Source organism: Zingiber officinale, chromosome 8B (genome assembly GCF_018446385.1).
Source record: "Zingiber officinale cultivar Zhangliang chromosome 8B, Zo_v1.1, whole genome shotgun sequence".
Classification (NCBI taxonomy): domain Eukaryota; kingdom Viridiplantae; phylum Streptophyta; class Magnoliopsida; order Zingiberales; family Zingiberaceae; genus Zingiber; species Zingiber officinale.
In genome coordinates, this window is record NC_056001.1 from 58,209,293 (window position 1) to 58,236,492 (window position 27,200).

Below are 27,200 nucleotides of genomic sequence, written 5' to 3' on the forward strand. Positions count from 1 at the left end.
TGAGAGCCACGATCATGCCTTTTGGCACGACCGAAGCATGCTTTGCTTCGGGAGAGAGCACACGGCTGTGCCAGGAAGCACAACCCATGTTGATGATCTTCATAAGTTGCTTCAACGTGTGCCTTTTGCTCCATTTTCGCTCCAAATGACGTCCTGTCAATCAAAATATGCAAAGAGTAGATTTCCGAATAAATATAATGGAAGTATAACATAATAATAAAATATAGTGCAATAAACATAGATTATATGCATGAAATACAAGTAGAAGTGTGTTAAATAATGCTTAAAAATATATATAATTTATGCACATTAGCCTCCAATCATCTGAGGGCACCTCCAGTCCCACCCGAGGTACCTCCAGTCAACCCTAAATGCCTCTAATGGCTGAAACTGTTGGTGCGGTTAGCACTAACGATTTAACCTAGGTTTTGATGAATGACAAATCAGGTTAAGTTAGTTTATTGTTGTCTGATACTTTGATTGAGTGTGCAGGAGAAGTCCAGACAGGTCGACGGGCTGACCGGATGTCTGGCACGAAGCCTAGCTAGGTCGACGGGCTGACCGGACGCTTAGGCACGAAGTCCAGCTAGGTCGACGGGCTGACCGGATAGCTGGCACGAATTCCAGACGGGTCTACGGGCTGACCGGACGTCTGGCAGGTAAGTGAGGTAAGTCACTGGAGGGGAGTGACTGCGAGGACGCGTTCCCGGAAAGGGAACATTAGGCGTCGATCTGACTTAGATCCATTTCGGATATCTAAGTCGAGATCGTGACTAGATTCCGGTCTCGGAAAGACGGAATCTAAGTCATACTCTTTTTCTATTACTTTGTTGAACTTTAACTGTGCTAACAATCTGTTTTACAGGATATATATTTGCCTCGGACTAACTCTATTTTGCAGGAGAAGGAGTTCCTGGAAATAGGAGGTCCGGGCGCTCGGAAGGGATCAGGGCGCCCGAAGGTCCAGGCGCCTGGAAGGGATCCAGGCGCCCGGAAGGGATCCAGGCGCCCGGAAGGGATCCAGGCGCCCGGAGGTAAGTTTTATCCAAACTCGCACGTCGCTACGTAGAGCTTGCTGGTTGGACCTGCCACGTCCCACCAGGGCGCCCGGAAGGGATCCGGGGCGCCCCGAGCCTCCTATAAAAGGACAAAAAAGAAAGTCTTCTACTGCTTGCTCTACTGCTCTGCGCTTCTGCGAAGCTAACAAAGCTCCGACAATACGCTCCTTTCCTTTTTTATTAAATTCTTGTCGGTATTTGTTTTAACTTTCATTAGCATTCATTGTACTATTTTTGTAATCATTATTTCGAATTGCTAGTGAATTGCCCAACGAAAGTACTCACGGAGTACGGGCCTTCGAGTAGGAGTCGTCACAGGCTCCGAACGAAGTAAAAATTACTGTGTCTATTGTTTTTAAATTCCGCTGCGTTTAACTCTCTTTAACACTATTTTTCGAATCGATATTCCCCCCCCCCCCCCCCCCTCTATCGACGTTTCACGATCCAATAAGTGGTATCAGAGCAGGTACCGCTCTGATTTGGTGCAACCACCAATCAGACAAGGGTTTTTTTTTTAAAATTAGATATTGTTCGACTTTCATTTTTTTCCCTCCAAAACCGTTTTTGAAAAACACATCATCATCTTTTCACCGTTGCTTAGTATTGATAAAATATTACATTTTCAAAAATTTTGGAATAATATTTTTTATTAATATTTTATTATTTTTCGAAATTAGTGTAATATTATATTCTTTCTCCAGCACTGCTAATCCAAGACTAAGTCTTGGGATTTTTTGTTTGTTTCTCTTGTCGGGAAATTATGACTCTTCTAGAAGGACGGAACCCCTGCGAACCACCACCATACGATTATGAAGACTTCAACTACTGGAAGCGATTAATGGAATGCTTCTTAGGAAGCGTAGACATCGATTATATGCTAATTTTGAGCAAACATTCTCAAAACTCAGAACTGAACAAAAAGGTAAGTAACATTGTTTGTAATGTTTTACCTAACAATATTTTATGCAGATTAGAAAAGTACAAGAATGCATATGAGCTGTGGACCCAGTTGATCAAGCTTCACGAGATGCCGATGGAGCTAGAAGATCAAGTTAAAGTCAAATATGGACTCGAGTCAAATCCAACGGAGAAGCCTACTGAATTAGGGGTTGCGCTCAAGGTTAGTAATATTTACCAAAATACCCCTATTAATAGTAGTTTAAATAATCATCATGATGATAAGTATGAAATTAGTCCAAGTATGGTGCATGATAATCTAGATTTAAATGATTTAAATTCAAAATCACAAAATAATCTAAACTCTGATCAAGTCAATCAAGACTCTGATCAATTTGGCATCAACCTTGACTTTGTCAAACAGAACAATGACCAAATCAATTCAAATAATTTAATTAATTCAGAAAATTTAAAATTAGGTGAGCATTTAGACATAAATAAGTCAAACATTAAAATAAATTTGAATTTAAATGCTAAAAATGAGAAAATGGATAAAATCAATAAATACCTTGATAAAATATTTAATAATCAAGATAAAATCAGTCTAGAAAATGCTATCCAAAACCAAGATAATTTAATTAATAAAAAATTAAACTTTAAAGATAAAACTAATCTAATAAATTCAATTAACCATATCAATTTAAAAGGCAAAGAAAATATAAGGATAAAATCAAACACTTTGATAAAATCAAAATGAAATTTAACAAACTTAAAATTAAATGTTAAAGATAACATATTAAACAAAAATAATCTAGAAATTTCAAAATTAACAATTAATAAAAAGTTAAAAGATAAACCGTTAAGAAAATATAATTCAAACAGTTTAGTTAATTCAAATTTAAAAATAAATAAAAACTTAAACTTTAAAAATAAGCTATTAAAGAAAGATAATTCAATTAACCCAATAAAATTGAAATTGAAAGAAAATTCAAATATTAAATACACTCTCTTAAAGAAAGACAATTTGACCAATTTAATTAATTCAAAATTGAAAACTTAAATTTAAAATTAAACATTAAAATTTAACTAAGCCCAACTCTAATTATACAAAAATCTTAAATTAAAGGCCAATAATTCAGGGGAGGCTCCAGAATAGCTGGCACCTCCAAAATTAATCTACCCGACAAGGGTAAAATAAGAGTAGACTACCTGGCAGGGTAGTTAGGAATAGAATAAATAGAGACAAAAGTTTAACTTGACAAGTAGTACTGGTGAAGTTTTGGATGATAGTACGTTGGGGAAGCTTGGGCATCACATGTCTAGAAAGATATGGCTTCGATCTGGTGCATTTGGCCAAGTGGAACTGACTGAAGCTACCCCTTACGGATCCTAACTAGGTAGACCAAGGTTTAGTACTAAGCTCCATGGATAGGACTATTCGGAAAACCTCGAAGGGTTGGTTACTTCTAATGATGTCCAGGTGACTCACCAAGCTTAGAAGTTTATCCGAAGAATGCATAATTGTTGAGACCAAAGCTAAACCTGAATCTAGCATAAGTCAAACCAAACTCTGTAATTAAATCTAATTCATCTCACAAAATTATAGGATTCCCTGATTGATAATCTAGACAGGGTGAGATGAATAAGGATTAAGTTAATTAATTTTCAAATTGAATTAAAGTTAATTAAAATTAAATTTCGAATTAAAACATAATTATTTTAAAAATTAAATTAACTTTAAAAAATTATTTTAAAAATTAAATTAACTTTAAAAATTATTTTAAAAAATAAATTAACTTTAAAATTTATTTTAAAAATTAAATTAACTTTAAAAAATTATTTTAAAAATTAAATTAACTTTAAAAATTATTTTAAAAACTAAATTAACTTTAAAAATTATTTTATAAATTAAATTAACTTTGACAAATTATTTTAAAAATAAAATTAACTTTAAAAAATTATTTTAAAAATTAAATTAACTTTAAAAATTATTTTAAAAATTAAATTAATTTTAAAACATTATTTTCAAAATTAAATTAATTTTAAAAAATTATTTTAAAAATCAAATTAACTTTAAACATTATTTTAAAAATTAAAATTAACTTTAAAAAATTATTTTAAAAATTAAATTAACTTTAAAAAGTATTTTAAAAATTAAATTAAATTTAAAATTTTTTTTAAAAATTAAATTAACTTTAAAAATTATTTTAAAAATTAAATTAACTTTAAAAATTATTTTAAAAATTAAATTAACTTTAAAAATTATTTTAAAATTAAATTAACATTAAAAATTATTTTAAAAATTAAATCAACTTTAAAAAAAATATATTTTTCAAATTAAATTAACTTTTAAAAAAATATTTTAAAAATTAAATTAACTTTTAAAAATTATTTTAAAAATTAAATTAACTTTAAAAAATTCTTTAAAAATTAAATTAACTTTAAAAATTATTTTTTTTAACTTTAAAAATTATTTTAAACTTAAAAATTATTTTAAAATTTTAATTTTAAAAATTTTATATTTAACTTAAAAATTTAACTTTAAAAATTTTATTCTAAACTTAAAAATTATTTTAAAATTATTTTCAAAATTCTTTGAAAACTATTTTAAAAACTCTTTTAAAAAATTCTTTTAAAAATTATTTTAAAACATTTTAAAAATTATTTTAAAAAAAACTCTTTTAAAAAGCATTTTAAACATTCTTTTAAAAATTATTTTAAAACATTTTAAAAATTATTTTAAAAACTCTTTTAAAAATCATTTTAAAAACTTTAAAAATTCTTTTAAAAATTAGTTTAAAATATTTTAAAAATTATTTTAAAAATCATTTTTAAAAATTCTTTTAAAGACTTTTTAAACAATTACTTTAAAAACTATTTTTAAAATCTTTTAAAAACTATTTTTAAAATCCTTAAAAAAAACTATTTTTTAAACTATTTTAAAAAAAAATTTAAAAATTATTTTAAAAAAAATTATTTCAAAATTATTTTAAAAATAAAATTCTCTCAAAATTATTTCAAAACTTTTAAAAATCAATTTTAATTATTAAAAAAAAATCTAGATAAAAATTATTTTAATACTAAGGCACTTAAATTACTTAAAACTTTAAAACTTAAATTTAAAACTTAAATTTAAGACTTAATATAACTTAGAATTAAAACTTTAAATTCATACCTAAGATAAAACTTAAAACTAAATTTTTTTTTTGACTTTAAACTTAATCAAGTAATTAATAAGTAAATAACTAATTATTTAAATCTAACCTTATTTATTTGAGAACTAAGCTTGATTTGATTAGAACCTAGGTTTAACCTTAGTAAAAATATTAAAATTACTCTAAGTCATTTTTTTTAATCAACCTTTAAAATATTAATTATTAAAACATAATTAAAGTTTGACTTAAATTGAACCTTACTTAACCTTGTTTAATAATGAGTTTAACTTCAAATTACTACCAACTTTAAACTAAGTTAATCCAACTTAAAAGGAAGTAAATGAAAAGTTAAATTATAACTAACACCTTCATCAATTAATAGAAAATTTAGATTATATTAAATTATTGAATCAAGCAAAATTTAATTAATAAATTATTAATATTGATCAATTATTGAATTAATCTTACTTAACATTACACTAAAGGTTAACTTATTTCAACTGAATCTGACGTTAATTACGTTTAGTCAAATTTAAATGAACAACTTTATAAAGATAATTATACAATCGCCTAAAACACTTAGGTACGAAAATATGTTACGGTTGTAAAATTTTATATTAGCGGGGAGTAATAAATTAAAGGAGTATCAAATTCAGGGGGAGGTTTATTTTTTTAATTATCTCCTTAAGCGTTATTTTTTAATCTTCTCTTTAAAATCTCTCTAGAAAATTCTACCTCATTTAAAAAAAAATCTACTTTGAATATTTTTAGCAAATATTTTCAAAATGTTATGTTAGGTTCAGGGGGGAATTAATTAAAATTTTCTCTTTATTTAAAATATTTTAAAATTTGTGTTTGAAAAATATTTTCTTAAAAATTTCTTAAACCTATTTTTGAAAACTAACTCTTATAAAACTAAGTTGTTTTTTTGGGTTTTACTTTTTATTGAAAATTGATTTTGAAAATTAGATTTAACTTAGTTTTGAAAATTGAATTTAAAAATCTAGTTCTTAAAATTTGATTTTACATAATTTTGACAATTTGATTTAACTTAGTGTTGAAAAATAAATTTCAATCAGTTTTGAAAAATAGATTTTTCAAACTTAGTTTTGGAATTTTGATTTTGAAAACTTATGTTTGAAACCTTGAACTTTTAAACTTTGACCTTATAAACTATACTTGAAAAATCAGCTATCTTTCAAGATTTAGTTTTTTTTAAGAAATAAAAGCTAAATAATCTATGTTCTAAACTCCCCCAGATTAACTTGACATTATTTCTTACTTTGTCTGAGGTCTGTATCTATACTTACTTTATCCATGCTTACTTTTTGATAAATGCCAATGGGGGAGGGTTAGGTGGTTAAGTTAGCTAAACCAATTTGAAAATACAAACTAACTTTAAAACCACATAAATGCATGTTGTTTCTTGCATATGTTTTCACTAACTTAATCAGATTGTCATTCCATCAAAAAGGGGAAGATTGTTGGTGCGGTTAGCACTAACGATTTAACCCAGGTTTTGATGAATGACAAATCAGGTTAAGTTAGTTTGTTGTTGTCTGACACTTTGATCGAGTGTGCAGGAGAAGTCCAGACAAGTCGACGGGCTGACCGGATATCTGGCACGAAGCCCAGCTAGGTCGACGGGCTGACCGAATAGCTGGCACGAAGTCCAGCTAGGTCGACGGGCTGACCGGATAGCTGGCACGAAGTCCAGACGGGTCGACGGACTGACCGGACGTCTGACAGGTAAGTGAGGTAAGTCACTGGAGGGGAGTGACTGCGAGGACGCGTTCCCGGGAAGGGAACATTAGGCGTCGATCCGACTTAGATCCATTTCGGATATCTAAGTCAAGATCGTGACTAGATTCCGGTCTCGGAAAGACGGAATCTAAGTCATACTCTTTTTCTATTACTTTGTTGAACTTTAACTGTGCTAACAATCTGTTTTACAGGATATATATTTGCCTCGGACTAACTCTATTTTGCAGGAGAATGAGTTCCTGGAAATAGGAGGTCCGGGCGCTCGGAAGGGATCAGGGCGCCCGGAGGTCCAGGCGCCCGGAAGGGATCCGGGCGCCCAGAGGTAAGTTTTATCCAAACTCGCGCGTCGCTACGTGGAGCTTGCTGGTTGGACCTGCCACGTCCCACTAGGGCGCCCGGAAGGGATCCGAGGCGCCCCGAGCCTCATATAAAAGGAGGGTCAGAGGGGAGCTTCAGAACAACAACGAAAAAGAAAGTCTTCTACTGCTTGCTCTACTGCTCTGTGTTTCTGCGAAGCTAACAAAGCTCCGACAATACGCTCCTTTCCTTTTTTATTAAATTCTTGTCGGTATTTGTTTTAACTTTCATTAGCATTCATTGTACTGTTTTTGTAATCATTATTTCGAATTACTAGTGAATTGCCCAACGAAAATACTCACGGAGTACGGGCCTTCGAGTAGGAGTCGTCACAGGCTCCGAACGAAGTAAAAATTACTGTGTCTATTGTTTTTAAATTCCGCTGCGTTTAACTCTCTTTAACACTATTTTTCGAATCGATATTCACCCCCCCCCTCTATCGACGTTTCACGATCCAACAGAAACTTCATCTGTAAAGTTTATCTACTCGGAGGCGGCTCCATCCATCCAGGGCGACACACCTCTAATCAGCCTAGGCACCTCCTGTACTGTTCATATAGGGTGTCTTCTATTCAACTAAGGCACCTATATCATTGTTTATCCGAGACTATTTTTAGCTCTGACTCCTGCAAAAATATGTTAGTTTAAAATAATAAGGAATACCTGTAAAACAGAGTTAGCATACATAATAAGATCATGTTTGACAGGACCAGGATCTAATCTTGGTCTCAACTTATATTTTCAAAATGGATCTAAATTGGATCACAGTGCCTACAATATTATTGGGACTCGTCCTCACTAGATCTCTCTCCTCCCGTTGTTTACCTAACTTTACCTACCAAACATTTGATCCTCCAGACCTATTTGGACTTCTATGGTCCTACTTAGTGTCTGATCAACTTGATCAACTAAGACTTACCTATAATACTGAATTATCACAATATATATAAAATAATAAGATAAGCAGTGTTAATAGCTTTCAAGATTCACTGGTCTGGTCAACCACACATGGTTAAAGTTTACTATTTCAAGACTTCACATTACCTAGGGTTATCTCCCCCTAAGGTTTTCCACTACCTAGCTTCACTCACTAAGACTTTTCACTACCTAGCTTCACTCAATAGGGTTTTTACTACTTAACTTTACTCACTAGGACATAGTTTCACTCACTAGGACTTCCATCACCTAGTTTCACTCACTAGAGTCTATTTTCACTCATTAGAATTTTCATTGTCTGGCTTCATTCATCAGAACTTTTATTACCTGGCTTCACTCACCTTAACTTTTATTACCTGGAGATATAGTGTCCAACTAGAAGGGGGATTGAATAGACGGTACCTCGAAATCGATAGCTTCCTACACTTGTTAGTTTGCATAGCAGAAATACAATTAATATGAATACAAAGAAAACTAAAGACAAAGAAAAGAGATGTAAACCGCTAACATGCTCGTTTATGTGGTTCGGAGATAATTTGCTCTTACTCCACGGTTGTCCGTAAGGTGGACGATCCCTCAATCCGTTGGTGGATTAGTCTCCAGCAAACTCTAGCTAGCTCAAGCCTCCTTGTGAGTGGAGAAACCTCGCCACAACACTCACCAAGACCTCTTAGATTACAAAGAACTCTTGAGCACTTATTGACTACTAATTATAGTTAACCACTACTAATTTCGTCAACCTTAATCAAGCTCCAAAATCTTGGTTATATAGGCCACAGGTTAGAAAATCCCGCCTACCAGTCGACTGGTGAAAGTACCAGTCGACTACCCTCTGTGGAGATTCGACCGTTACAACCAAACTGCTCGATACCAGTTGATTGGTGAAAGTACCAGTCGACTGCTCCACACTGGCCGAGCGAACAAAAGCATTCTGTTCACTCTCAGTCGACTGTCTAGTCAACTATACCAGTCGACTTCCATTTCTATCAGCCGACTGGTACCCCGAGTGCATTCTCTCAACACTCAGACTCTCACCCTTATGACTCACTTGACTCTTCTTCATTGTAGCATTGACATTTTGCCTTCAAGCCTACTTTCTTTGGCTCTCGTCCTTCGGATGCATTCAAGCCCGCGGCTCGCCCCCAATGTCATCCTTCGCGTATGTCTCGAAGTCGCTTCCCTCAGCCCTTGTCCTTACTGCCTTGTCCATGGTCCCTCAAATGCTCCATCCTTCACCGAATCCGAAGCCATCGACCTGAGTCATATGTGTATCCTGTAAACCTGCACAACTCAAAAACACATATCAAATACAAGGGTGAATATAACTTAAACCCTTTACCCAAACATCGAAACACATGGTCACACAAACCATTGGGATTGCTTTACAATCTCTCGCTTTTTGATGTTTGGCAATACATTTAAGTTAGGGAAAACAAATAGCAAATAAACATGCTAAAAATAATGGACTTACGTTGCCAAGGATACACAGTTGGACTTACACCGCCGAATGAACTTACGTTGCCAAGGCTACACACTTGGACTTACACCGTCGAACGGACTTACGTTGACAAGGCTACACACTTGGATTTACACGGTCGAATGGAAAATGCAAACATGCATTGGAACTTATCCTAAGGCTCCCCTTACACCTATGCTCCCCATTGAGCTAAGAATTTTACCACAGAGTTATTTAAGAACCTAGCACAAGACTCCCCCTACACCTAAGCTCCCGAGTTAGGATTTTCACCACCGCAAACATATTTTCAAATTTTCCCAATTAAATCTTACTTCTCCCCCTTTGCCTAACATTAAAAAGCTCCAACAAATCTCCTAATTTTCGAAACTAATCATCCAACCTGATCCTAAACTCATATATTTATCCCCTATAGATATCATACATTTAAATGAGTTGACCCAGTCACAAACTAATGCTGAAAATAGTTTCAGACTTGTATCGTCGACTGGCAAAATTGTTGGTTAGTGCTAGGAAGATCGTACCGGTTCCACTGTATAAAAATTTGTACAAGTGTCAAACCTTTCCTAAACAACCTTTTGATAAGTCAAAGAAATAAATATTAAATATATATGCTTGTTATTATATTAGGATTAAGAGCGCACACTTCCATAATAACTAAGGACTTGTTCATTTATTAAATCAGTATAAAAAGAACTTTCCTTAAATGGTCCTGCTCAATACACTTAGAGTGTACTAGTGTAATCTATTAGTCAAGATAAACTAATACCTAATTACACTACGACTATTCCAATGGTTTGCTCCTTTCCATCTTAGTCATGAGCTATTGTTTATAATTTATAAAGAACCGATAACACGATCTTCTGTGTGTGACACCACACACTATGTTATCTACAATATAAATTAATTGAATATCTACATTTGGTATATATAAATGTAAACACTTGACCAATGTGATTCTTATAAATGTTTATACAAAGCTAAGTTTTTAGTACACACTCCAACAAATAGTACCAGTCGACTGCCCTTATCGAAACAAACCCATAGAACCATTCTGTGTTCGATAAACACTGTTACCAGTTAACTGGTAACTGCACCAGTCGTCTCGCACCCTAATTCCAGTCTAATCAACATTCTGAACCTAATTTCAGAAATGCATCAAAAATTTCACAGACATCCAAAAATCCCTAAATTTTGTGAAAAGGTTTGTTTTACCCATGTCTATTTGAAAAAAATATATTAAAAAATATATCTATCACCAATTGTAAGATTGACACAATACCCAAAACTAGCTAAATGGTTCAATTGAACCTTGACCTAAAGTCCTGGTTTTGACTTCCTTGTGATGTATTTGATCATACTAACCCACAATGCATCCCTAGCATTGGTTTATATAACATCTATACATCCAAAATCAATTATCATGCAATATGACCCTAATGTCATATTTCCTTACATGAAACACAAACCATGTGTGACAATTCCCTAGGTTTGAGACTGAAATCCGTTTCCAAATCATTTGGCACACTCCATGGCTCCTCTAGACTTCCAAGTAAAACTCACTTGAGATCCATTAGTCATGAGTCTCAAATTGACTCTTTGAGCTCCCCCTAGAGCTCTTAGCCTTAGCCGCCTCTCTATGTGACTCATCCATAATTGCTAGGTCACATCGGTGCACTTCCGGTGGCACTTGGCCTACGAACCTAATCTTTTCAACCTTAGACATCTTGTCCTTGATTAATATCTTCTTACCATTAAATGCTTTCCCTTGCCATTTATTGACTTCTCCTTGCTATAGTCATATGCAATCCTAGCATAAGACTTTCGCTTAGCATTAGAGACATTAGATCGGTATCCGAAACCCGATCTATCATTTTTGGATCTTTGACTACCTAATACCATATTTAACCCTCTAGATCCAACCGTGAATCTAGCTAGAGTTTTCTCCAAACTATCAAGCTTTCCCTTGAAAGCTTAATTTTCCCTTGCTAGGTTCCTAACCCTAGAATTGACTTTTCCATATTGGACATTCCGATTCCTACCATTTCTAGATTTTTCATGAATTGGTCTCCTAGGGTTATGACCTACATTTACCTTATTTCTATCATGATATCTAAAGTCAAAATTTTTCATTGCTACATAATGATTATCATTTATTTTCCTAGCATGCATGAAGGAATTTAAATTTGACTTCAAATTTAAACTAGGGTTTACCTTACCCTTTACCTTTGGAGCTCCCCCTTGACATGAGCCTCCATTCTTTCTCCACTTATTTTCCCACATCTTTATGCTGGCTACTTGATCTCTCCCTTCTTGGGGCATTTGGTGTGCTAGTGTCCCTTCTCCCCACACGTGAAGCATACGATACGCAATCTCCTTCCTTGGGTTCCTTCATTCTTACAACCCTTATTAGTATTCAAATTAACTTGAATGAGTTTAGGAGTTACCTTCTTGAGCAAGGGACATCTACTCTTGTATTGCCCCTTCTCATTGAAACTGAAGCACACAATGTGATCCTTTGACTTATCTTCGGTGGAGATGCTTGCTAAGTTGGTTTCCAAGACTTCTTCTTCTTCACTTGTCTTGGAATCTTTTTCAATTCTTGAGGATGTAGATGATACCTCCTCATCCTCCTCCTCCTCCTAAGATGTTGAGCATGACTCAATTTCCGGTTGCTCCACCTCCTTTCCTTGAGCAATTGAACTCATTTCCTTGGGCTCTTCTTCTTCTCGTGTAGGCATGAGTTCTTCTCCTAGAACTATATTTACCTTGCTCCACAACTCGTGGGAGTTCATGTATTCACCTACACGACTTATCATGTTAGAAGGAAAATTTTCAATCAATATTGATATTACCTTATCGTTTGCCTTTGACCGTGATGTTTGCTCCTCTGTTCAATATCATGGTCAGAGTTTCTTCCCTTTCTTATCTTTTAGGACTTCAAATGGTTCCTCGATGACCATCGTTGTGTCCTAATCCATCTCTAAGAAGTTCTTCATTTTCACCATCCAAAAGGTGATGTCCCATAAGCTTCCTCCTTAATACTTCGGCGGATCAATCAAGTCGGGCATCTTCTAATTAGCTTCCTCAGCAGTTAGTCCAACATAGAGCAGCCTCGCTCTGATACCACTTGTTGGAGATATAGTGGCAAACTAGAAGGGGGGTTGAATAGACGATACCCCCAAATCGATAGCTTCCTACACTTGTTAGTTTGCACAGCAGAATTACAAACTAATATGAATACAAAGAAAGCTAAAGACAAAAAAAAAAAAAAAAGAGATACAAACCACTAACACGGTCGTTTACGTGGTTCAGAGATAACTTGCTCCTACTCCATGGCTGTCTGTAAGGTGGATGATCCCTCAATCCGTCGGTGGATTAGTCCTCGGCGAACTCCGACTAGCTCAAGCGTCCTTGTGGGTGAAGAAACCTTACCACAACACTCACTAAGACCTCTGGGATTACAAAGAACTTTTGAGCACTTGTTGACTACTAATTAGGGTTAACCATCACTAATTTTTTTCAACCTTAACCAAGCTCCAAAGCCTTGGTTATATAAGCCACGAGTTGGAAAATCCTGCCTACCAATCGACTGGTGAAAGTGTCAGTCGATTGCCCTCTATGGAGATTCGACCGTTATAACCTAATGGCTCGATACCAGTCGACTAATGACAGTACCAGTCGACTACTCTACACTAGCTGAGTGAACAGAAATATTATATTTGCTCCTAGTCGACTGTCTAGTCGACTATACCAGTCAATTACCATTTCTATCAGTCGACTAGTACCCCGAGTACAGTCTCTCAACATTCGGACCCTCACCCTTACGACTCACTTGACTCTTCTTCATTGCAGCCTTGATCTCTTGCCTTCAAGCATACTTCCTTTGGCTCTCGTCCCTTGGATGCATTCAAGCCCGTGACTTGTCCCCAATACCATCCTTTGTGTATGCCTCGAAGTTGCTTCCTCGACCCTTATCCTTGCTACCTTATCCACGGTCCCTCGGATGCTCCATCCTTCACCGAACCTGAAACCATCAACCTGAGTCATATGTGTATCCTATAAACCTACACAACTCAAATACACATATCAAATACATGGGTGAACCTAACTTAAATCCTTTGCCCAAACACTAGAACACATGGTCGCATAGACCATTGGGATTGCTCCAACAACCAGGACTTCCCCTTGTCTAACCTCAAGTTAGAACTAGTTACTCAGTAAACTTCTCACCTGCCTAACCTCTGATTAGGGGTTGTTGTCTAACATCCAGTTAGGACTAGTCATTCAATAGATTTCTCACCTACCTAACCTCCGATTAGGACTTACTGTTGGTTGCTACTCGAAATATCATACTGGTTCCCCTGTACAAAAATTTTGTACAAGTCCTGAACCATTCCTAACAACCTATTGTGTTCTTTAGAAATTAAATTTGGAATCGCAAACAGAACTTAATATTATTGATTTCAAATTCAACTTATCTGTTCTTAGTGGTTTAGACTTGGATCGCAAACGATGCTTAACATTATTGATCCAAATCCACCCATGTTACAAATTCAATTAAATATTAATTTCAGATATCGGCTTCCAGGTTAAACATGGCGAGACACTAGGCCTTCTTGGGTATGGGAGCATCCACCACTTTCTAGACAAAGTCTTTCAACGAAATTCAATATTTAATTTCCTTATAGTAACCCTAGGTTTAACCAAAAAGAAAAATCGAATTACAAGTTTGAAAAATAAAAGAAACACAAAATTGAAAACATAAATTTGATAACCTAGATTCATTAGCCTCTTGTGTTTGGTATTTCAAGATCTAAATAAAAGGATGAACTAGTTATGATGCGGAAACTAATAACTAGTTATAATTTTTATAGCTTATAGACCTCACGATCTTCTGTCGTATTCCTCTTCTTATCTCGGACGTCATGTGAGTGACGATCTACCGAGATGAGAATCCACCCAAGCCTCCTTCTTCTCCTTGCAAGTTTCAGCCACCAAGAATCACCTAGAGATGAAGGTTTTCGGCCACCAACCAAGCTCCAAGGGATGCAAAGAAACAAAGCCTCCTTTCTCTACTTCTTCTCCAAGCAAAATCCAGCCACCAACAAGCTCCTTGAGAGTTGATGCCGCCGGCCACCAAAGAAGAAGAAAAGGAGGAGAGGAAGAAGATGAGGGCCGACCACCACAAGAGAAGAGAGGAATACTAGATGTATGTTCTTGTGAGGTGAGGCACATCTACCCTCTTTTTTATATTCCTTGGTCTTGGCAAATAAGGAAAGTTTTAATAAAAACTTCCTTATTTTCCTTTCCATTGAAAAGGAAAATTTAACTAATTAAAAATCCTTTTCTCTATTAATGTGACCGACCATATCTAATCCTCTAAGGAAGGAAAGTTTTAAACACAAAATTAAAACTTCCTAATTTGTTTTCAAATATTTTTAAATAAAAATTTCTCTTTTAAAAATTCCCTTCATGGTTGGTCATAAAAAGAAACTTTTATAAATTAAAATCTCTCTATTAAAACATGTGGATGATTTACAAAAAGGAAAATTTTCTCTAAAATTAAAATCTTCCTTTCAATCTACAAATAAGGAAAGATACCAAATCTTTTCTTAATCTTTTGTAGAAACTATAAAAGGAAAGATTTAAATTTTAAAACTCTCTTTTAAAATCATGAGGATAGTTACAAAAAGGAAAAGTTTTATCAAAAATTAAAATCTTCCTTTTAACTACAAATAAGGAAAGATATCAAACTTTCCTCTTAATCTTTTATAGAAAGCTATAAAAGGAAAGATTTAAATTTTAAACTCTCTTTTAAAACCATGAAGATGGTTACAAAAAAGAAAAGTTTTATCAAAAATTAAAATCTTCCTTTTAACTACAAATAAGGAAAGATATCAAACCTTTCTCTTAATCTTTTGTAGAAAGCTATAAAAGGAAAGATTTAAATTTTAAACTCTTTTTTAAAACCATGGCTTCCATATAAGGAAAGATTTTAAAAATAAAATCCTTTTAATTTATTGTGGCTGACCACCTAAGCTTGGGTTCAAGCTACGACCGGCCACCTACTTGACCCATCTAACCTTGGTTTGGCCGACCCTAGCTTGGGCTCCAAGCTAGGCTTGGCCGGCCACCTTAAGGTGGGTAAGAAGGTGGGTATGGGTGAGTATACACTTTATAAATAAGAGGCTATGACAGGGACCGAGAGGAGGAATTGATTTTGGTCTCCCAATGAACTTGAGCTTCCCGTGTTCGCCTCGAACACCCAACTCGAGTTTATCAATAATATCTCATTCCACTAAAGAGTTATTATTGAACTACCGCACCAATCTCATATTACTATATGGACTCCTTATCATGAGTGTGTTAATCTCCCTGTGTCTAAGATATAGAATGTCCACTAATTAAATGAGTTACTGAGAACTCACTTAATTAATATCTAGCTCCAAGAGTAGTACCACTCAACCTCATCGTCATGTCGGACTAAGTCCACCTACAACGTTTACATGACAATCCTTATGAGCTCCTCTTGGAGACATCATCAACCTAGATTACTAGGACACAATTTCATTCTATAATCAACAACACACCATATAAATAATATAATTTCTCAACTTATCAGGCCTATTGATTTATCGAACTAAATCGCACCCTTTGATAAATTAAAGAAATGAATATTGAGTATATGTGTTTGTTATTATATCATGATTAAGAGCACACACTTCCATAATAACAAAGGTTTTGTTCTTTTATGCAGTCAGTATAAAAAAACTTACCTTAAATGGTTCTGCTCAAAACACTCAGAGTGTACTAGTGTAATTTTATAGTTAAGATAAACTAATACCAAATTACACTACGACTATTCCAATGGTTTGTTCCTTTCCATCTTAGTCGTAAGCTACTGTTTATAATTTATAAGGAATTGATAACATGATCTTCTGTATGTGACACCACACACCATGTTATCTACAATATAAATTAATTGAACAACTATACTTAGCATATAAATGTAGACATTTGACCAATATGATTCTTTATTTCACAATAAATGTTTACAAAAAGTTAGGCTTTTAGTACATACTATAACACTTACCATTGCTAGTCATCTAGTCTTGACTATATTTTTTTCTTCCAAATATCAAGTTCTATTTGAATCAACCTTGGTCAAACTGACAAAACTTAGGTACATTATCAAATATTGAAACCCTGGAGGCTTATTGCACCAACACAGATGACTAGCAAAGTGATAAGTCTAGTCAGGTCAAGATTGATTATATAACTAGTAAGGAAAAAGTCTAGTGATGTCAAGGTTAATCGAATAATTGCAAAGGTAGAATTCTTGACAGATCAAGGTTGACCTAAGCAAAGGGAGAAGTCCTGATAGGTCAAGGTTGACCTAAGAAAAGGAAAAGTTCAGACAGATCAAGGGTGATCGAATGCATGACAAGAAGGAATTCTAAAGGAGTGAACCTTTGACAATGAGAAATTTTATAGGAGTGAATTCCAAGTAAGAAGAAAAAATCCTACAGGAGTGAACCTTAAGAAGTGAGAAGTCTTAGAAGAGTGAACTCTAAGAAAATATGACCAGCGTATTTTAGATGTTGCTAACACTGTTTTATTTATTATCTATTATGCTAATTCGATATTGAAGAAAAGTCTTAGTAGATTAAGTCGATCATACACTAAGTAGTAGAAGGAGTCCAAACAGGTTAGTTAAACCGGATGTTTAGGAGGTAATAAGGTAAGTCTCGGAATAAGTTACATATCATTAGGGGTATTGACATGCTATTGAGAATCAAATGTGATAATAAAGCTATAGAATTATATTCCAAGAACAATTGTAGTTCATTGAAGTCTAAACACATCGATATAAAGTTTTAGCAGTTAAAGAAAGAGTTCCGAATGATTAAATTATGATAGAACATATAAGGACAAATTTCATGTTAGAGGATTCGCTCATCAAGGGTTTGCCATCCAATGTGTTCATCAACATGTGTTGAATATGAGATTCTTCTTTTTTATGAATATTCATTTGGCGGGAATATATATTTTGGGGTAATGTTTTATATTAATGAACACATGTATTTTTGACTTATTGTATATACTAAAGTTTTACATTTGTATAAAATTTGATTCTTTAACATAAAGACATCATGATTTACTATTGTGGTTTTGCATGCGGTTTTATAAATATGATGTGAGACTCAATTTTGAGTCATAAAGTTGAATCATTATTTACCACTATAGTTTAACATTAAGTATCAGTAAATATAATTTAGACTAGATTTTGGATCATAAGGACTTATTGAGAATGAACACTTATAGATCACATTTCATGTCATTATTGTATCATACATCTACATTTAATCTATGTCATTAATGATATTAATACTGTGATTAGTATTGAGTCTTATTATAGTGTTAGTAACTCTAACTTCTTTAGTCTTGTATTAATTAAATTAATGTACCAGATTGTTTAAAAGAGTATTTTGTTAAGACAAAAAAAATTAAGATATCTCCATAATTATATGATATTATCCACTTTGGGTCTAAGCTCTAATGGTTTTATTTTTAGGCTTTGCCCAAAATGTCTCATACCAATGAGATATCTTCCTTTTTTAAACTCGTGATTTTTTCTATGTGTTTCCAATATGAGACTTTGTTTACAACCTTGCAAATCCAACAATCCCTCTCAAACAAAGGATCCAGGCCCTCCTTCAAGTAGAAAGTCTATCTATTTAACGTCTGATCCTCAACCCAACAAGTCTTCTTGCTGCTAAGTCCAACCAACCTACTAAGACTTCCTTACCCCTCAATCCAACTGACTTACTAGGTCTTTCTGCCCCTCGGTCCACCCGACTTATTATGACTTCTTTGCCTCCTAGTCTACCCAACCTACTAGGACTTCCTTGACCCTCAGTACAACTGACTTACTAGGTCTTCCTTACCAAGTTGCAACTAGGGCTTCTCTGCTTGGTGTCTGGTCCTCTTGATCCGGACACGGGAGGCACCACTTTCTTTGTTGGAGGTCAATATTCTACTCATATTGGCTCGATTAAACCATAGATCTTGTGCATAGTCGACGATTAGACTTTTTGACAGTCTGGACTCTAATATCAATTGTTACAACTAAAAGAATTAAGATATCTCTACAATGATATGATATTGTCCACTTTAGACCTAAACTCTAATGATTTTATTTTTTTGCTCTGCCCATAGGTCTCATACCAATGGAGATATCTTTCTCTTTTAAATCTATGATATTTTCTATGTATTTCTAATATGTGATTTTGTTTGCAACCCTGCAAATCCAACATATTCAACCCATAAAATTTTGGCATGTTGATCTCAAATAAGATGTTGTGTAGTGTATATAGTATCAAATATATCCCAAGTAGAAGATCGTAGGATTTAATCTCTATTTAATGGGCTAACACTTGAATAATAACAACACAACAATTATGTTATTAAGGATCTAAACTCCAATTAAATGATCTAATGCATTAAGAATGAAAGGGGTTTATATTATTGGATGTAGATTCAATGTATAACATGTTTCATTAACAATAATGGGTTGTTAATGAGTTATAGATTATTATGTGGATGGTTCCTATAGATGGACTAAGGTATATATATAAGGGAAGAAGTTCATTGATTTGGGCTTTTTGAATCTTGGATTCAATAGAGTTTCTTCATCTTTCTTCTCTCTTCCCCATTAAGAAGGACTACGAATTGTTGCTCTCTCCTATAGAAAATCATTCTGTAGTTGTATGAACTCCAATGATATGACATTTGTTGGAAATGTGAATGGAATAAAGAGATGAAGATAAAGAGACTCTATTGTGCATGAGTTTTTTGTCTCACATTAGAAGTTTCTTGGCTTTATTGTTGATTTAAATTATGATACATGCATTGATGTTGTAAATATATGCATGGGGAGAGACTCTCTCACGTGTAGGTGTGCAGGGGTGAGTGTAAATCCAAGGCGTAAGTGAGTGAAGAGTGTAGAGAGAGAGAGAGTGAAGAGTAAAGACAGAGAGGGAGAGAAGAAGCATAAGTGAGTGAACGTGAAGTTGGTTGGGGGAATGATTCGAGGAGTTCGATTTCACTATGATACTAGTTAATGTACCTATGCATTGTTCATCTCCTTACCTCCATCCTTATGCACATGTAAGAAGTATAACTACGGGGGCGCTGGGGGCGAGCGCATTCGCCTCTTGCCACCATGTAAGAAGTATAACTAAATACCGATACTACCTCGCAAGGTCTGTCGTAGTGCTACCCCTATTGGTATCCGATGTCACTAAGTAAAAGAGGTAACCTAGCAAGTTTGGTTAAAGAGATACCCTTATCACTAAAGTCCTCCGGTCATACAATCGCTAGATTACACAAAACACTTATTAACATAAGATTTGAGATAACTCATTAAGCCTAATTAGATGTTTCCTTATGGAGAATTATTCTCCCTTTAAAGGTGATACTCTAAACCTTTGGTTAAAGGGATACCCTTATCACTAGGGCTCTCTGGTTATATAATCTAGAGCATCTCCTCTACGGGATAAACAATCAATATACATCTACATATTTACACTATTCACACATTTCATCAAACACATAGAAGGCACAATGCACATAACACATGACATAAACACTTCATTGAATAATAAAACAAGCAAGTACATAGTTTATACCTCGACACCGCATCACAAATACTCTCTACATCCTAATAATCAGAGGATCTACTCTATTACAAAAGAATACAACTAAAAGACAATGAAAATAATAAACTATAACTAAATATATGGAAATAAAGAGAAGATAGTGCTTATTCTTGAGGTCCGACGTCATTAGAGATGTTCCCTTGCTCTGGAGATGGACAAATCGGTGGAGATGGAAGCTCTAGGATTTCCCCCTAAGGGGAGAACCCTTCCTGAAAGAGAGGGATGAAGTCTCAAACCCAAAATGAATCAAAGAATGAGATTCTTGACCTTTTTTATCTCATCCAAACTGCCCAGATTAATCAGGATTTCAAGGGTCCAAGGTGGTTGGATGACTCTTATAATATTTTTTTTTTTTCAAGATTCAGTCATCCCATAATGTATTTTTTTCCACTTTTTATACCGTGGTTGTTATTTTATTTTTTTAAAAAATATGAATAATTATTTTTCAGAAAATATTTATTTTAATTATAATGTTATGGTAACGGTGAAAAAAAAACAAAAGAAAAATTTTGTTCCCCATTGATGGTGTTGGCATCCTTAATTGTAAGTTGGGAAGCTCGGGTTAATATTGGCCATACACAAGTCAACATTGGACATTTTATTTATAAGCTACTCAAGACAAACAAGAGTGATTCCTTTGGTTCAAATCAGGGTTGTAGTTGCTAGAGCGGTCCTAAACTTGAAATAGGTACCTCTCAATTTTTTATTTTTTTTATCTGATTAATCTTGAAAGTAGTCATACCCTTCCCTCTTATTCGTTTACCAAATAAATTTAAGATATTTGTTCTATTTAAAATTTAAATTCTCATTTTTTTATTGTTCATTTGAATATTTTACTATACCAGATCTCATGGTGGTAAAAAGTGAATATGTTCGCCCTTAGTATTCTCGTTAATTTATCTCAGGACTAATACGGAGGAAGTAAATCACGGACCACTACTAGTCTTTGGAATAATGATTAACATATAAGGAAGACATTTACTTCAACTTTATCAAGATTCGAATCCCAACACCGCACCTCATGAATCATAAAACTAAGAATGTATCAACGTATGATTTTTACCGCTATGACATATTTTTACACGTATTGAGTTCCCGATAAACTTTGACTTTTCTAATGTAAGGTTTCAAAACCATTAAACCCTAGGTAGTTTGTCTACTACCAAGACAATTACAATATCATTATAAGATATTACATGCTTAATGAGTTCCTTTTCGATTTCAAGACTCTTATCCAAATCAACTACTACGAGACAAATAAGTTCCAACACTAACGCTCGATCCAAACATACAAGTTTCAGGTATATAATTTCTATATCCCACCAAGTGCCCAATTCATTAAGAATGATATATTTATTACAATAGAAATTAATTATCAGATGGATATATGTTAATGGGAAAAAAAATCTTCTCACTTCTAGTCAAATATTATTTGACGTTCAATTATAAATTGACGTTATAATTTATATTTTTTTATATAATCTGACAAGGAGGGTAAACAATGACTAAAATAAATATAATTTACTTTCTTTTATCTCACGTTTAGAATTTTAATAATCGTTTACTTAAGTATCTTAAAAGGGAACCTAAATGAGATATAAGATATTGTTTGCTAATTTTTTAAAATGGAACATAATAGTATGAGAAAAAAAATAAAGGGCTTATTTTTTGTATTTTCGCCCCCAAACAATATATTTACTGCATCTTCCACCACTGTTGCCGAGGAAAACACTGCACAGTCAGTTCCGAGACGGCACCACGACAACATGCGTCAAAGAAGAGGACTGAATCCCTAATTCTCTAGTGTCTCCTTCCTCACTGCACAACGAGGTATCGGGCACATTCGTCTTTTTCCATTCTTTTTTTTTTTCCGTGAGTTGATCTGCTTAGATTAGGTATTTGATTTGCTTAGTTCGTTATCTTCAACCGAGTGATGTGTGTGTCTTTTTTTTTCTTTTCTTTTCTGTTTGTTGAAATCTGAGTGTTCTCGATGGGTCATAGCTTTCCGTCGTTTTTGTTTTGGGTAGCTTTCGTGTTCTTTCGGTGTTTCTCCGCTCTTGACTGTATCATGCTGTTTTTAATTCTTTCCCTGTTATTTCCAAGATCTTTTCTTTTTCAATTTTGGATACTGAGCGGATGTTAGTTTTCTATGGGTTGTAGTAAAGATGAGCCATGGGACGAAGTGGATGAGCTACTTGAGGCAGTGGAGCGCCGCGAACGTCTCTTCGGCCTTGATAGAGAAGGGGCAGAACCGGGTCATCGATGCCTCCCTTACTTTGATTCGCGAGAGGGCCAAACTCAAGGTTAGTAGAAGTGTTATGTTGGCCTGATTCTCGTTGTTTGCTCGATATTGTTTTGTCTGGTTTCTTTTGCAACCAATAAAGTTAGTAGATTGATATCATCAAAATGTTATCTTGTCAAAATCTCATCCTCATTTAGCTACTCTGTGTGTAAATTAATTGTCTAATTTGAAAACTTATCAAGCTTCAAAGAATGTTTAATATCGTAATTAGATGTTAACAAAGTTACTAAAACAATCTTTAATCTGTATGAAATCATATTTGAGTATGCACAAGTTTGTCATTCATATTTCAAGTTTTCTATAATTTGTGTTTGTTGAAATAGTGAGTGGGGGTCAAACTAGCTTTTTATGGTGTCAATAACTACTACGTAGTGCATGTTTCTATGTTGCTCTGGGTTAGTGATATAGTATTGGTTACCTGATTAGACTTTTGCTCGATGAAGATGGCCACTGGTTTTCTTCATCATATTGGTTCTTTCGTGCCTATAAAAGTTCAAGAGACTAATCTAGTTGATTTTTTTTTCCTGTAAAATTGATTGGTCTTTACACAGAGAGATTTACTAAGTTTCTGAACTAAATGAAACTAAATGCACCTTTAGGTTTTCTAAATTTCTGAACTAAATGAACCCCCTTTCTCTTTTTACAGGGAGAGTTACTAAGGTCTTTGGGCAGTGTGAAAGCTTCAACATCACTCCTGGGAGTTCCGCTTGGACACAATTCCTCTTTCCTGCAGGGTCCTGCTTTTGCTCCTCCTCGGATTAGGGAGGCTATCTGGTGTGGTAGTACCAACTCTAGTACTGAAGAAGGTAATGTAAATTTTCAATTTTTTTCAATGCATTTAATATAGCAATTGTATTATCAGTGGAGCAGATCAACAGAACTGGATTTAGGTTGGTTTTAACAGATGTTGCTCCTTTTAATCTTCCCTGACGCACTGAGTTTATATTTTGGTGCTTAGATATATTTACTTAATTGACATGCAAAGTCATCACTTGTTTCATGTTCTCTGTAAACAATTTCACATATCTAAATTGCATGATTTGGAAGTTGACAATGCCACAATGCTCAAAATATAAGTCAGCCTCCTAAAGTTGGTTTTAGAAATGCTTGAATTTGCTTTTCATATTGATATAACCTGCCTGTTTGATTGAAGTAATCTGAATATTTACACTGTCAAATGTTGGCTTATAATTGTATTCACAGAAACTGACAGCAGAGTCTTTCTTGTCAGGTACTATCGATTTGCTGCTGATCATAGAAAATGAGTCCTTTCCATGTTGAATTGGTTATAGTTGCTGATATGAGGGTTAGAGGGGGATGAAAAAACTTTATAATGTAATCAAAATATATTTGATTGGATATTACTAGCAAGATAGTCTTTACCAAGACAATGCTTTTTTCGTTATCTTCAATATATTTTTTTAGAGTCCTTCCTGGAATGTAATTTGATTGGCGTCCATCATTTCCTTTGTGGTTTAATTCTTGTAGATGATGGAATATCTCAATTTATATTCATCTGGGTGTTTGCACAGGTAAAGAATTAAATGATCCTCGTGTACTAACTGATGTTGGCGATGTTCCTATACAAGAGATACGAGATTGTGGAGTTGATGATGACAGACTAATGAATATTATAAGTGAGTCTGTCAAGTTAGTGATGGAACAGGTAACACAAATATTTCAATTTTCTTATTCCATTCTTTATTGCTGAGTTATTTGCATTATTCAAAATTTTGAAATTGTAATTAGATAATCATGCTACTGCATTATTTATAGTTCTAGGCAGCTTGGAAATGCTCCTAGGCATATTGGGATATGTCATCATCTTAAAAATTTACTGGGATCATAAGTAACCCAATCTATTGCAACTATGTAAATCCAGCCTTAGTTTCAGTTATAATGTACAGCATGCTTGCTGAGCTTGCTATTTTATTTACAGGATCCACTGCGACCTCTTGTTTTAGGCGGTGACCACTCCATTTCTTTTCCCGTCGTCAGAGCTGTATCAGAAAAGCTAGGTGGGCCTTTAGATATTCTTCACCTAGATGCCCATCCGGATATATATGATGCTTTTGAGGGAAACAAGTATTCACATGCTTCTTCTTTTGCACGAATAATGGAGGGAGGTTATGCTAGGCGCCTTCTGCAGGTATTGTTCTGTCAGATTAATAAACATTGTTTTTCGACATTTTACATTAGATTCTGAGTAGGAGGACATCATTTTTGTTACCCATCCAGTACTTACCATACGACAGAAAGTACCATTTGTGTTTTTACTGTTTGGAAAAAAAATATTCTAAGCTTTTATTTGTTAATTGTATTTTCTACGTCTCGTAGGATAATTTTTTTATTCTTTTATCAAATACTATATAAAAGAAAAGCCTACCATAACTTTGTGAAACTTTGTTTTTCTAAGCTTATATTTGTGATTGTATTTTCTATGTCACGAAGGATGTTTTTTACTCAACTTGAAAAGGACTCTTTGTGTCACATGGAAGCTCGCTAGATTTCTTGTGATCCAGGGTTGAGAAGCGATACATGTGCTTTATCCTGAAAAAGAGAAATTTTTTTTCCTGTAAATGATGACTTCAGAAAGATTCAGAAGATGGGTGAATAATCTGATCTCTTTAGTATTCTTTTATAAAATAACTTAGCAGTACTATGCGAAGTTTTTTCTTGACAAAAAAAATATTATGCGAAATGGTGGACTCTTATGGACTGTATTACGACATTTGCTACACAGAAAGCATTTCTCCACTTCTCGTGTGTCCATCAGCTCTTATGATGTCGAATCTTGCATCACATATGAGCTAACTAAATTGTAATGGAAGACATGTAATAAAGTGATAACTGTCATTTCATCTTTTTAAACTCTTTGCTATACTTCAGCACGATGAATGCATTGTTATTTCTTGAATGTCTCATTTTTATATTGAAAAATGCATACTTGTGTTTCAGGTCGGAATTAGGTCGATTACTCGCGAAGGGCGTGAACAAGGGAAAAGGTTTGGGGTTGAGCAGTACGAAATGCGCACTTTTTCGCAAGACCGCCATATGCTAGAAAATTTGGTAATGTTCTATTTCCTCTTAACTCCAAATCAGTTGTCTAAGTAAATTAAGAGTTCCTTGCTTACATTATTTTTCAGAAACTTGGGGAAGGCGTTAAGGGTGTCTACATCTCTGTGGATGTCGACTGCCTTGACCCTGCATTTGCTCCCGGAGTGTCTCATATCGAGCCGGGTGGTCTCTCATTCCGTGATGTACTCAACATCCTCCATAATCTCCAAGCCGACGTTGTTGCTGCTGATGTCGTTGAGTTCAACCCACAGCGTGACACCGTTGATGGAATGACTGCCATGGTGGCTGCAAAGTTGGTGAGGGAACTTACTGCGAAGATCTCCAAGTAGCAACAACCATGCCGACTCTTTCGATATCGTCTTTAAATTTTTTATTTATGGCTTGTATTTGTATTTTCTTTTTCCTCGCCTGATCAGGGATTTCTCCCGAGTGATCATTTTGCTTGGATTATCTTTGTCATCTAAATTAAATGCAAACTGACAAAACTTGTAATGAATGAATATTTTGTGAGGTAGCTCGTTTGGAGATCTCTATGTTTGTGAACTTGTTAAGCTCTGATGATAGAATGATAAAAGTAGATGATGCTAACTCATATCAATTAGTCTCTAGCTCATACGACTCGTAAACACTTTGAGCTCATCGAATCAACTCCAAGACTCGTAAACTTATTAGTCGGTTTCGATCTTAATCATTGATATAATGTTAAAGAAAGATTGGCTTATCAACTTCCAATTATAATAACATATTTTTATTGGCATAAAATTAAAAGTTTTTTTTTTAAAAAATTATTTATTATTAAGAAGGGCATCTAATTCGGCATTTTTTTTCTTTCATAAATTATCTTTTTTTTTTTTTTTTTTTTTTTTTTTTTTTTTGACATATTTGTATTAGCTATGGATTTATAACTGATATAACATGAATACTTTAATTAATTCTGATTAACACTAATAAATTATGTATAACAACTATAAACTATAATTACTATAATATGTGTACTTTATTTATAAATCCTGGTAGTATTATATTATAACAATACTTTAACTCTATCAACATTAATAATATTATTTTGTAACACTTATAATTTATAACTCTTATAAAATTGATGCAACATCTTTAATCAACATTGTCAATATAGGTCAACATAATGTTATAACAGTTACAAAATATAATTGTTATAATATAGATAATTTATTTATGATCAATATTAATCTATTATATTATAACAATTATGAAATTATACTGCTATAAATATAATAATAGTTTCGTAAAATATGTACGAACAAATCGTTAAAATAAATGAAAAACCCCCTTTACCTATTTTTAATAAAAAAAGACGTCCTTTTATTTTTTTCAGAATTTAAAACTACTAAAAATATTTTTTAAAAATATTAAAATGATATTTTATTTATAATTTAATATTTGAAATAGCTTTCTATACTTCACTTTAGCACTGCT

At 33.9% G+C, this 27,200-nt stretch overlaps 1 protein-coding gene across 4 annotated transcripts; it reads left to right on the forward strand.

The window, feature by feature from the left end:
• The first annotated feature begins 22,058 nt into the window (after window positions 1-22,058).
• Window positions 22,059-26,259, forward strand: LOC122017045 (arginase 1, mitochondrial-like). 4 transcript variants are annotated; one of them, XM_042574514.1, is made up of 7 exons: window positions 22,059-22,195; window positions 22,526-22,668; window positions 23,314-23,473; window positions 24,200-24,333; window positions 24,607-24,816; window positions 25,626-25,736; window positions 25,814-26,259. In XM_042574514.1, the coding sequence occupies exons 2-7, from the start codon at window positions 22,531-22,533 to the stop codon at window positions 26,072-26,074; spliced, it is 1,014 nt and encodes a 337-aa protein (XP_042430448.1). In that variant the 5' UTR covers window positions 22,059-22,195; window positions 22,526-22,530; the 3' UTR covers window positions 26,075-26,259. The 4 variants fall into 4 exon arrangements, with proteins under 4 accessions (XP_042430448.1, XP_042430450.1, XP_042430449.1 ...); XM_042574516.1 differs by having other exon boundaries at window positions 22,130-22,260; XM_042574515.1 differs by lacking the exon at window positions 22,059-22,195 and adding an exon at window positions 22,284-22,388.
• Window positions 26,260-27,200: the final 941 nt, after the last annotated feature.

Excerpts from the sequence above, each read along its gene's own strand:
- LOC122017045 (XM_042574513.1), top strand. The coding sequence starts at position 22,356 with ATGGGTCATAGCTTTCCGTCGTTTTTGTTTTGGGTAGCTTTCGTGTTC. Across the intron at positions 23,474-24,199 it reads CAACTCTAGTACTGAAGAAG|GTAAAGAATTAAATGATCCT; the intron begins GTAATGTAAATT and ends GTGTTTGCACAG. Across the intron at positions 24,817-25,625 it reads ATGCTAGGCGCCTTCTGCAG|GTCGGAATTAGGTCGATTAC; the intron begins GTATTGTTCTGT and ends CTTGTGTTTCAG.